General features: G+C 38.1%; 1 protein-coding gene across 1 annotated transcript in view; it reads left to right on the top strand.

The window, feature by feature from the left end:
- LOC107219515 overlaps positions 1-13,715 on the top strand; it is a 204,673-nt gene that overhangs the window by 95,050 nt on the left and 95,908 nt on the right. The window contains exon 3 of the mRNA XM_046740208.1: positions 1,864-2,866. Coding sequence (XP_046596164.1) covers positions 2,722-2,866 — 145 coding nt within the window. The 5' untranslated portion in view covers positions 1,864-2,721. The remainder of the gene's footprint in view (positions 1-1,863; positions 2,867-13,715) is intronic.

Genomic DNA, 13,715 nt, shown 5'->3' with positions numbered 1-13,715 from the left:
GCACTTTAAACGATAGGTTGTCATATAGGTATACAATACAATAAAACATCCATATATATTTTACATACAAGATACGTGTATAGATAATAGCAAATATTCGCGTTTTTTTTTTCCTGCAACTGTTTGCCACGCATTAGTGTTTACTATCTTCGGAATATTGAGTTTGATTCGGTTTTGTTTGTTTATTTTTTTTTTTTTTTTATCCTCATCGAATACATTGAAGAGAAGAAAAACAAAATTCTACGTGTAAAAAACGAGGAGTAATTCTGTACGTAGCGTGATATTTAATGTTTGTATACATATAATACGAGTGAAATAACAAGGTTCGGCCCAATTAGTCGAAAATAAGCTTTGTTTGCTTTCAATTGGGTTTTCTGTCTACATTCCGCCGAATCGACGCATTTGTGTTTTCACTTGATTGATTATTTTTTTCGACGAATATTAAATCGAAAACATTTCGAACTGATATTTTTTCAGGTATTCTAACCGTAAAAGAAAATATCGACCTAATTTTTTATTGTTGGGTTGCAAAAAAAAAAAAAAAACGTATCCAATTGCGAGTAGAAAGAGAATGAATGAAAATGGAGTCAAATAATTCGAACAGTCAGTTTGCAATAATTTAGTTAGTAATCGACAAACCTTACTTCGTAAATTAAAATTACAACCGCTCCGATTCGGTGAAATTTTTTTGCTACTTTCAAGTGAATCTGATTTTAACCTAAGAAAAAAATTCCTATACAAATTATAACTAGATTAAGGCAATGAGTAGTAAATACTCTTTGTAACATCGAGGCGTCGAGTATATCACGAAACGTTTCGCATATATATACTAAGTGTATCGGAGTTGTTGTGATTGACGTCGAATCGACGAGTCGAAACATCTCGGCAGAGTTTTGCGCATGCGCGAACCGAGACGGAATCGAAAAGCGAAGTGCCGATAGCGAGCATCGGTTTAGTCTGAGTCTGACCTGCCAGAGAGCAGCACGTGAGTTTCACGGTTACCTCGAAAATCGTTCACGCGGCCATTTGCGATGTTTGTACTAGTCGCGAAGAAGTGACGTATTGAAAATCTGCTCGAAACGCAGCGATGCTAAAAACCGAAAGCGCGTAAGCTTCTTAAACACAAAAACAAATCGTTATCGAAAATATGATTGATCAAAAATTTCGAGTACTAATTTTTTCCGATCAACCGATCGATCCACCCTGGTTCTAATCAGTCGTTTTTTTTTTTTTTTTTGAACAATCAATCGATTGGCGTGTAGAAAAATCGTATTTTCGATTTATCGGTTATTATCACACTCGTAACGCGCAGGTTTATCCCAAGAACGTAACAACTGTTTAATTTCGCGCGGATGCAGCTGTGGGACAGCTTTCAAATTGAAGAGAGAAGGGACGAGGGAATGGGGTTATTTAATTGCGAGTTGGCCGTGTCCCGTGGCGATTCCGAGGGTTAGGAGAAAGCCACGGGATGTCGGGATATGAAATTTCGAATTTTAAACATCCCGCGGGGCAACTTGAAGTAGAATTCGGTCGCGATACTCTCTGATTTGATTTGTGACTGACTTGATTGGGCTGAGACTCGATTTCGAGTTTAGAACTCGTGCACTTTCGGATGTGATGTATTCTATGCATTACTTCACGGTTGTAGTTAATCAATTGTTTCAGAAGCGTAGATTTTACCGGTTTTTATAACCAGGAAATTAGAGCTGAATAAAAAAAAAATATTGGATGCCTCGTTATCAAAATCGAGTGAGAAAATACAAAATTGTCATTTCCTACGGAATTACTATGTTATATTTCTCTAAAATGCGGATCGTTGTTCGATCTTCGGAAAAATAATTTCTACCTCTTTTCTTGTTCCAGGATTTCCGGTTTCGCGATTGAGAAATATTTTTATTGGGAGTACTGGATTCGGTTCTCGATGTTTTTGGAGGCAGCTTGGTTGAGTTAAAAACGGATGAAAGAAAAAAGTGATCGACTTTCACGCCTCATCCCACAGCCTATGTTAAACGACTGAATAATTAATAATTGAAATCTGCGTGAAAACGTTAAATCGAAGACACGTCATTCTCGTAATTCAGGATGATGATGTAAATCGGAAAAAAATTGAGTACAAGTGATTGAAGTGAAGTGAAAAAAAAACAAAATTTCTTATTTGTTTTGACATTTTTACTTCATTTTGGCTAAAAAATTTATTCTAATCGAAACGTGTGCACGAATAATGAAATCATTTCAGATTGCATGATATATTTGATCAATGATTCTCTGTTTATTTATTTTTTTGAACCCGCTCACAACGTTAAACGCAATATCAGAAAATTATCTATAAAACTTGTAACAGTAGAAATCAATACACGATTTATTTGACTAAAAACAATTATTTTTATTTCAAAATCAAGGACGTAGTATACGTTTATTCGAAAAATTAGGTCATCGAATCGAGCAAATAACAAGTAAAAAAAAAAAGAAAAGAAAATAATCCATTATAATAAAACTCAAGTGCTATGATTGAATACCCAGCAGTGAATGAGAATTTAACATCAAGGTCGTGGATACACGGTGATGGTAAGAAATTGAAAGAAATCGTGACAAACGGTTATCCGCCATCATGATTTTAAGATCGATAATTTACAACAAGTGAAAATTGGATCGCTTGGAAGCGGCAAAGCGAGACAATAAAGTGCTGCGGCATATATTTTCGCATATAAAATTCGTGTTAAGATGACAGCTTTTCAAGCTTTAATTACAACATTGTTCGCGATACAGTGGGGAATTGATTTAAACAAATTAACAACGCTCACTGGAACGGCGTCAGTTGTGGCGAACGCTCAGCTGATCTGGACACCGATTTACGTTGGTGGATCGAGTAAGTATTTGTTTATTTACTTACCGATTTTTTCGAATGAAAATCATATTTCTTTTACCCGATATAATATACGGTGTTTTGTTGATCTATCGATCAATCGCTTCAATTTTCAACGCTCCAAGAGTATATAATTTATATCAAACGTATGTTACATCTACTGTCGACTTTACAATGTAAAATATTTTTCAGTGAATTGTCGTTCTTGTACAGAGAAAAATGGAGAATATGCATGTAAAATTATGTTTAGATATGAATTCAAAAAAGGTGGTACAGAAAAAAGTATTTACGCTGCTATATCAAAAAAATTCGTTCTTCTCGAAGAATGTGAAACGATTTGATAGATATTTTCATTAACAAGGAGATTTAATAGAAGATATAAAATACTAGAAGATACAAGTGATCGGGCGTACGATAAAATCAATCAGAGTGGAAATAGTCTCCACCCAAGAACATTATAGAGAAAGGTTTGTGTCTTGTCTAACTGTCGGTAAGTGTCGGTATGGTAATCTGTATCCAAAACTCTCTCCTTGTACACCTACTAAGATAGATTTATTATTTATTCCACTCGTATAATTATGTGAGTGATTTTGATAACACGGATCAGAAATGAATAATTAATCAATTAACAATTGTTCTTCAATTACGAGAAATTGAATCCATTCTGTCATGCAGTTGCGAGTTCATCTTTCTTCGTCGTATCAAAATTTGAATACAAAATTTGGATATAATCGTGTGAAGGAACGAGATTAGGAAAAAAAAAATCCAAAAAAAAAAAAAGTAAAAAATACCCACAAGGGTGTAGAGATAATCTGGAGAAAGTTCACTGGAAGTCGAGAGAAAGGGGATGAAGTAAGAAGGGCGATATCCTCAGTTTCTTGCGCCGAGTTTTTCGTATACATATGTAAACCTACTGCAGAATCCTAAAGATTTCGGGAGGGGGGGTGGGGGTGGTACAAACAGCCCGGGAGGTCAGGCAAAGGCAAAAGGTATAACCGGCATAATTCGGCAGGGTTGATTCGACACACCGGCTTATGTGTAAAAACACATACATATATACACATACACATGTATATGCACAAGACGGGATGGAAGTTATTCGTTCCTATTTGTTTGTCGTCAGAGGCAGACGTCGTCGTTGGACGTAGGCAGACGTGGGCTAATTAACAGAGCTTAACGAGGGACTGAGAGAGAGAGAGAGAGAGAGAGAGAGAGCGTGGGTGGGTGGAGGATGTGGAGAGGGATGAAAAGAGAGATACGGAGGTGACGGTTCCACCGGTCGATATCAGACGGGGTCGGTCGCGGGTCGTGACTAATTGTGAAGGTTGACTTGGTTTAGTTCTCGCATTTAACCCTCCCCCACCCCTAACCTCCACCCTCCCACCCGACCAAAGTCGCGTAATATCCTGACATTAGGGGCGCGCGTGTATACAAAACTCACCCCCTCCCCCTCCATTTCCGGCGCTCAAGCGACCACCCTGCACGTCACTCAAAACGCTCTCTCTCTCTCTTGTTTCAAGTTTTTGCTTTTTTTTTTTTTTTTTTCGTTTGTTTCACCCCCGCGCTCAAGGAGAACCACAAACCCACGTTTTTTCTTTTTACAGGGAAAACAAACGTATTATATGTCTGATGGGTTTGCCGAAGCGGGAGAATAATACACAGGTACATATACAGCAGGGTTAACATGTGACGTGAACGGAATTATTGGTACTTTTGCGATTGAAGAGAAACCATAAATGTGTCAACGTTCGATAGGATATTGTGACAAGGTTGTCGGGTGCAAATTCGTGTGGTTTTTTTTTTTTTTTTTTTTCTTTTTTCTTTTCCTACATTCCAATTCCATTTTTCTCCCGTCACTTGTGCGACGCGGACTTTCGGGCGAAGTCCGTCGAGTCGGTGAAATGGGGGTAAAAAAAAAATTTCCCGAGAGTTGGGGAAAATGTAATCAAGGTGTTTTTCTGATCGTTAGGAAGCGCGCCCGGAACGGTTGTCGGTTCGTCTTTCTATCGCGTCCTGCTCACTGGGGTATAATTGATGAGGTTAAATTCGTTCTGAAAATTAAATCCACACCGGGCAGCTGGTGAAAAAAATGTGGATATTGTGAAAAAATAAAAAAAAAAACCTATTCAAATATCCGCTTCTATCGTCTCTCTCGTTTTCTTTTTTTCTTTTTTTCTTTTTTTTTTTTTTTTTTTTTAGTAATTTACTTTTTCTAATTCTCGTGAACCCGGAATGAGAAAGGGGTCGAAATATTATTTCTCTTTTTTTTTCTCTCTATCCGATTATCGCAAGCCGTGTGAGCATGGACGGCTGCAGCAAAGCTGCTGCGGTCTGTCTACTTCGTTCGCTCGCTATGAAAAAAAAAAACTAAAAAAAAAAACCAAATGAAATGAAACATGTGTGTATATATATATTATATTATTATATATGATATATATATTCACGGAAATGTAGGTAAAGTAATTTTCAAGGTAATCCAGCACCGCACGGTTGAAACGAACGAATGTCACGTATCATCTATGTAGATATAATTTACCTGCTACGTCGGGGGGAAAAAAAATGATACAAAATAAAATAAAAGAAAGTAAAGATATATATATATATATATATTTTTTTTTATATCTTCCCGTGACGCGCGAGGATGAAACTTTTTGAGGGATGTAGCTAGGGAAGAAAAAAAGAAGGAGGAAAAATCACATTCTCGTTTCCCGGGGTATCATCATTCTGTAGCGTATTACATAATCTGAATACATGTGTATATGTATATATATATATATATATATATTTTGTAATACACATCTCTTATAATGTATCACACGCGTAACGTGTAACGTGTAGGTATATTATATATACATTATACACACCGTTCCATCAAGTGTTTCGGTGTGAAAAACGCACCGCTTTTATTTTTTTCCCTCCGTATTATCAACGTAAATTTGTCATATTACAAATTACGTTGTACGTACATTATATAAATATATACTTGCATATATACTCGCATATATACTCGCACTTCGTTGAACTCCGTTTTTACAAACTGACGCTTATGTTTTCTGTGTATGTGTGTGTGTGTATTTTTTTTTTTTTCTCTTACTTTTTTTCACCTTCTATTTTTCGATTCATCTGCATCCATCTCCATCTTTTTCTACATTCTTAAAAACTCTCTGCGCGTATTGTGCGGTCCTAATTAATTGTGTGCGCACACTATCGCCGTACCGCAGCCACACCCCCGGAGCTTACAAAAATGAAGGTAAAAAACTTCGCGGTGATAATTGAGGGGCTGGGACAGAATTTACTGAAAATGTACTTTTTTTTTCTCTCCATTATAGCCTATTATCATATCACATCGTGATCCGAGAATTGTGCTCTTTTTTCATTTTTTTTTTTTTTTTTTTTTTTTTCCCACCCTATTATCGTAAAATTAACTCACGGACAATTAACGTATTTAATTATCTTACAATTGGATGAATCGTGCGGATTGAATTTATCCAACCATGTAATGATTTATTTTCGGTATACATGTATATATATAATGTTCGTGGAAAGAGAATGGGGTGAAAAAAAAAAAAAAAAAGAAACGAAAGAAAAATAGATACACCTGTTATAGTTAACGGAGAAAGGGATGAGAGAAGAAAAAGCGAAAAGAAAACCGGAAAGTCTCCACGACTGCAGAGATTTTACGAGTAAGGTGATAGAGGGGGTGTAAAAAAGTGAAGGGAAATAAAAAAACAAAAAAAAGACCAAGTTCCCTCAAGTACTTTTCGGCGATGGTGGTGGTGGTGGTGGTGATGATGGTGAAACTGGCGCGAGTGAGAAAAGCTCAGGGGGGTGAAATTTCTCCCCCCTCCCTCCCTTAAACTCGCGCAGCACCGGCAACCGCTTTTATTATACGCGTGTTGGGTAATTTTAGGCCGCCGAGATAAAGTTTGATTTGATGTTTTTACAGTACCGTTTTATTCGCGAGTCAGAGAACTGTTTATACGTAAGATATTCCCATTTCAATGCCGGAGCGACAGGGTGGCAAAAACTCGAGAAACGAGACGGGAAAATCGGGCGATCTTAATGGCCGAATAAATATTTTTCACGGTGCCTTAAAATCGCGTTGCGTAAACCACAGTCGAGATGAATATGAAAATTATCCGTATCGGAGGGAAATTTTTATTTACTGCCTCAAAAACTGTTCACAGACAATTTTGACAATTATGTATATCGGTAAACAATAATATTCATAGTGATTTCTTTTCTGAAATTTTTTTCGAAACGCGGGCTCCATTATCTGCCAACCTTTCACCGAAAATGAAAAAAATAAAAACAGCCTTCTTGCATTTCCAAATTTTTTATCAAACCATGAATATAATATTTTCTTTGTGAAAAAATAATTTTTCCCCGGTTGTGCTGTGAATTTATGGCAAAAGAAATCAAACCTGATCAACTTGTTTCACACAAATCGTTAATCCTGAAGGTCTGAAATTAGCGTGTTGATTATCACAAAATTTTTTCGACAGGCAAACTATTTGTTCCCATAATTGTCAGACATTTTCTTATTCATTCTTTTACGTGTTCACCTATTGACCAAAAATTATTCCTTTGTTAACTCGTTCGTTGAAAATTTCTTCTCGATATTCGCCTCGGATTCATCCCGTTCCTTGACGATGTTTTTTTTTTTTTTTTCACGTTTTGTTACCGATCCTTGATCATTATTTGCCAAAGAACCTTGTTCAACTGTAGGTGTGTATACAGCTACTTCCGTTTCCTCTTCCCCTCGAGTTTGATTTAGAGAAGCAGCAGCCCTCTGGCAATGTGCTCAAGGCATCGGCACTCCCAACAGTTCGCGGCATTCTGCCCGACTGGAACAACACCCTCGGAATTCGAACCCTTGCGTTAATCACCGAATTGAACTATTGCCGGCTGCCGGCTGTTGTTATTGGGGAAAAGCTTGGTTAGCTGCAAAGAAACCTCGAGAGTTATTTCGCCTCCATTTTCCATTCTCTCACCCCAATTCCTTCTATGGTCGATTTCTTAATTTCACGGCTACACTTCGAGTTTGCCGACTGGCTTAAAAATGCATCATTTTCGGATGAGTTGCTGGATATTTTTAACGAGCATTCTTTGCGGGATGTCATTTATTTTATATATATATATATATATTTTTTTTTTACATTGAAAAAATCGTCGTAAGGTGTGATATTTTGTTATTCAAATATTTCTATCCGACACGTACCCTGCGGTGAATAAAATTCCCCTTTCTCTGCGAATCGCGATAATATAACATACGAGTATAAACGCGACGCAACACAAGCGTCTCCTCTTGCGAAGCATCCAGCAATGCGTATGGTTGTACACTCTGTTTTTGGAACACGATATTCCTATTGAAATTAATTCCGCATGTCACGTGCTGTTTTCCAAACGTTCGTAATGAGACACGTACATCAACGGCATCGACGTTATACCGGAGTAGAAAATTAGACGCTTATAATTATCGAAACGCGGTGAATAAGGATCAGCGAAAAGGAGCCACTCAACGTCACTCGAAGACATAGATAGAGATTTTTGTGAAATAGGTTGTTTCAATATCTCGCACACCCGCGGACAGTGTATGAAACATGGACAACGAATTCGGCACGATTAACGATTCGGCAAAACAATGGAAAGCGAGGTGTAAAATTGAAACCGTAGTGTTGAACGGTTGCAATTCGGTTTCTCCATCCTCGATGGGATGTATATCCGCACATCGGTTGCAAACCAAGAATGGTTGCAGTTCGCCCGTACCTTGCGAATTGTGCGGTGGATGCGGAGTTGATACAACTTGTATGTACATGAATCCATGGATCCATGTCTAGTATATTATATACGTTATGTACCGCTTTAATATATCAAGTGCATGCTATGAGCTCACTAAAAGGGGGGGGAGTTGGTTGCATATCCATGCCCGACAACACTTCCATCCATTGTTTCGACCCGACCGCAAAGCGGAATATCACTGGTTTTGAAAACGTTCAAAGAGAGAGAGAGAGAGAGAGAGACGGAGAGAGTAGAGTGTCCATTCCCCGTGAGTTTATACTCGTCGTTCGAGCGTTATATTCGTTTGTTACGATTAACGCAATCTGTTTCCAGTGCCTTCGGCAACGCTCTGCGCAAACCACGTCAACTTCCGTTATTTCACCCTCGAGCGGAAATTCGATTTTCGATACAGACGATAAACATTCGTATTACCTACAATGCACTATGAACCGTACGTGATCGACTGGATAGTTGAGCGTTTTTCCTTTTTTTTTTTTTTGTAACTTACCATACGTCTGCCGATAAAATACCGATACTGAGACACGTGACGATCAAGACAAGATGGCGTCACGTCGAGCGATCAGCTGATTGTTTCTGGTAACTTAACGCGAATGAAACTGTACAGAAAGTTTCGTGCAAGCTGTCAGAGTCTGATTTTGTTACATTGAGTCGATGGACGGCAAAATCTGGGACGAAAAACTACTTTTATTGCGAAATACGGTAAGGCTTTGGCGGTTAATTTTTCGTCGCAGGGTGGCTTCGTTGAAGAACCTGAACTCTGTACACGTGCCTCATTGTAATTATACCGGAAGCTAGAAAATTTTCGGATGACTTGGTTTCCTGTCTTGACGGCTTAATTAACCTCGCATTCATTTAGTAGGTTTCAGAAAGCGATAGACGGGGTATTCATAACCGAGATCGTTTCGTGTGAACTCGCTGTGTTGTTATTCACCCTGACGTACACGTCTCTACACACTCGCAATTTCTGCACAAATGGATATTCTTACTAGATGCAGTGGTTTCGTCTTTCTCCGAAGACAATTGCTTCTCGGTGTAAGGTGACGTGGGCTTGAACTAGCTCCTCTGGAAAGAGGCAGAGCTCCATATTTCTCCAGCTTACACATCCACCACCCGCAAATTTTCCCCATTCGCCCTCCGGTCTCCTTGCGAAACTCGATAATTGGCTGTGCAACTCTGCAGCTCTCACGGAAGACAATGGAGCTCGGGGATCATCCCTTACTGTATGTCACAAAATCCTCTGTATAATAGTTTCCATTAATCAGTGCCAGCTTTCCGCACGCTGCAGACAACCACAGTTCGGTATCTTAATTAGGTGTGTATACGGTTGAAAATGCGGACGAAATGGGAACCGTATAACTTAGTTTGATTTCCATCATTCCGCACATCGGAGAATCTTATTCGTTAGTTTGCAGTTCAGTCTCATCTTAGTAAAGCATCTTTTTGTTTTCAGTTTCTGGTTAAATATGACAATTTTACTCGCGTCGTATTCTACCTTATCGACAGGGAATCGTAGATGGCGCTTCAGCATAGATCCAATATCCCCAACCTAACCACTCTATACATCTTTTAGATTAAATCGATTCTTTGAGTATTCAATTTTTGTTCACTGTTCAGTGTAAGTCTTCGTTCTTTTATGCACGCGACTTTTGTCTTCTTTGAATGAAACTGTTCCCTTGATCTCCACCTTAACCCTGTCTTGAGTTCGTTCAACAGTTTAAAACTGTTCGCCTTAAAAAAAACTAAAGAGTAAAAACTGTGTCGCAAGAAAACGACCAGCTTAGGTATACATTGGGACGCGAAATCGTTTTCCAATATACCAATTTCGGCAACTCTTCAGCCATCACGACGCGATAATTATGTACTTTTACCTCTGAAAATGGTGTGCAGCGGTTGTTTTTCTTTAATCGGGCGGCCATTCAATCCCGCATCGATTCACTAGCGAGAGATATATATATATATAAAAGTTCCTTCTTCCTTTCTGTTTCACTGAAGTTTTATTTTTTGTAATTAATTTGTTTCTCTTTTTCTTCTCTCCTTTTTTTTTTTTTTTTTTTTTTGCTCCACTTGTCTTCTACTCGTCTTGCTTTCTTTTCTTCAATTTCCGTCTTTCAGCTTCTTCATGTTTCCAAACCAGCCCTGGGGGGACTCTTTCAATTTGATTGCTTTCACTCGGCGGACTCATACAAATTCGAAAGTAGGTGGGCAGATACCGCTGATCTGTCCGTCTCGCCACCATCTGAATGAAGCTGAAAATTTTCTCCCAACTGATTAATTCACTAACGAAATGAAACTCGGTGAAAACTCTTTTTTACCAAACTTTTTTTTTTTAACTTTTTTTCACCCAAATAATTATCCGCCGTAGCAACAAATTGCTTTCGCTACTCTTCTTTCGACGATCCAATTCTAAGAATCTTTCTTCATTTTTATTATAATATAAAATTTCGTCTCTGTGAGAAAAGCGAGGTTCTGAGTTTTCATCAGACTTGCGACAAACGTTTGCAAAAATTGGTAAAATTCGATGAAAAAAAAAAAATAATAAATAAATAATCAATAACGAATACGGAGAAGTGAAAATGAATGAAAATTCGTTTTGCCAAAGTAAAAAGGGGTTCGCAATACACGTACAAGTGAAGAGAGAGTTGTGAAATATCGCGGCGAGAGAATAGTTCGCCATGGTTGCCCTTTTCTGCGGTTTTCAACCGGCACAAAGGAGCTTTTTATTTTTTCTTTTTTTGTTAATTTTATTTCGTTCTTTCTCACCGGTTCATTCCGGCAGTTGAATTTTTTCTCTTCACTATCCCCTTTCTTTTTCTTCTCTATATTCTCGTTTTTACTATACCGAGAAGATGAATTAAGAGATTCTTCAAAGAATTCTCTAACCAATGATCTTTTGTTCTTCTGCACGAAGACAGATTTAGAAAAAGTTCAGATACCACTGATATTTCAGATTGTTTCTTTGCTTCGGTTTTATAGTTTTGATAACTCGTTGTTAGTTTTTTTTTTTTTTTTTTTCCCCTGTCAACTCCGTTGGGCGACAAAAATCGAAGACACTTATTGAAAAAAGTTTATACGGGCAAAAATTGGAAACGAATTCAATAAAACAGAATATAAGAAACGTACAGAAACCTGGAGCGGGAATATTATATTAAAATATATCTCTCAGAGAACACTGAGAGCAAATATATATATATAAGTTTTAATTCAGGTTTGTTATAAAAAAAAAAAAAAAAAAATACAATCGATAATGCAAATATAGAGTTTAATCAAGTTGAAAAATCGGCACGAGAGGTATTGGAATTGGTAGTGGGGATGTCTTTGCACCCTTTGTTCTCTACTTTCCACCCGCGACGTGAACTCGCTTCAAGAATTCATTCTCCCCAAGGTTATGCAAATTATTAATATATAGGATTCGACAAAGAGGAAGTAGCCAGCGGGTGCAGAGTGAAAGAAATTTGAAACGATTGGTCTCCTTTGTCTCTTCATTTTTTTCCTCAGTTTCACTGTGCATGTATAATATTTTCATTCTCTATTTGTGACATGAATTATTTACTTATTAATTTTTTTTTTTTTTTGAATTTTGTTTGTAACATTTTTTTCGCACCCCGAAACGTGACGTCAATTCAAATTTCGTAAATCGTCAAGATCGGGACTCTTTGGCCACTTCTTTTCTCCCCTGCACTTTGCCCCTCCTTCCATTTTTATTCGTTTCGTTTACTTTTCACTACCCTTAAAATTGACGTTTCTCGAAAACGAAGGTCCGAAGGTCCTGACGAAATTGCAGAACCCTTATACAGTGCTTCGCGATGTGAACCGAAACGAAAGACCTCCGTTTCGACATATTTCCTTAAGGGTCGGTCCCTTAATCCTTAAGGAACTGGGGTTCGACTGACCCACGCTGCACTTAACTTTTACTACGATCTCTTATCCCCGCTACGCGACGGACCTACATATTTAATTACTTGTTCATTTGTCGCTGAGTATAAACGAATCTGCGTTCCCCCGTCCTCCCCCCCTCCCCCTCACCCTCCTTTCCTTTTGTCGCAAGTCGTTAGGTTTCGAATACATTTTTATCACAACACAATTTCTTGTTACTTCGTCACTTTGTTACTTTGATGCTTTGCTGGTTGTATCCTTTGTTACTCGGTTACTTCGGTGGTTTGTAGCTTTGTCGCGTTGATACTTAGCCACTTTCATGGTGCACTATTTTGATCCTTTGTTTCTTGAATCGTTTGTTGCTACGTTACTTCAATGGTTTGTTACTTTTTTACTTCAATACTTGAATAAAGCGATACTTTGATACTTTATTATTTCGACCCTTTGTTACTCGATGCGTTTGTTATTCGATTAATTCGGTGGTTTGTAACTTTGTCACTTTGATACTTTGTGACTTTCGTGCTTTACGATATTGATTCTTTGTTACTTGGATTGTTTTTTTTTTACTCTGTCCCATCAATGGTTTGTTACTTTGATACCTCGACAGTGTTAACAGATTTTTCCGTTACGTCAACGGTTTGTCACGTGATTATTTTACTGCTTCATCTAGTCCCGACCCGTTTACTTTTCTTAAAATTGTTTACCTTATCGTTACTTTTCAACATCGCCTCTTCGTCCAACTTCGTTACTTTTCACCATGCTGCAGTGTTACTTTGTTATACGATCGCTTTACTTCGAGTCTTGGGTAACCAAGAATACTGTTCATCAGCCTTGTCGTAACGAAGTTGGTCAACTCCTTCGACTAAAACTCGTTACCAAAACGAGTAAAGAATTACGAAGAAATTTCAAAGGTGAGACATCATTCGGCGTTAATTGCCTCATAACGCACAGCGTCCTTGCAATCAACTGCCTCGCGGGCTTCTAATTACGAGACTGCATTTATATATGTATATAAGTGGTTTCACTTATCGTTTCGTCTCGAGCGACTCGATGTTAGGTGGTAGGTATGGTTCCACGGTTAACAACGCGTCGACGAGGATGGAAAGTAGCTTTGCTGTGCAGCACGTATCCTGCAATTGCGAACGCTGAGAGATACTGAAATGGCTGAGCTTGGCTG

This window comes from Neodiprion lecontei, chromosome 5 (genome assembly GCF_021901455.1).
Source record: "Neodiprion lecontei isolate iyNeoLeco1 chromosome 5, iyNeoLeco1.1, whole genome shotgun sequence".
Lineage (NCBI taxonomy): Eukaryota > Metazoa > Arthropoda > Insecta > Hymenoptera > Diprionidae > Neodiprion > Neodiprion lecontei.
The sequence above is the reverse complement of the archived record's forward strand: the minus strand, read 5'-3'. Positions and strand labels throughout refer to the sequence as shown.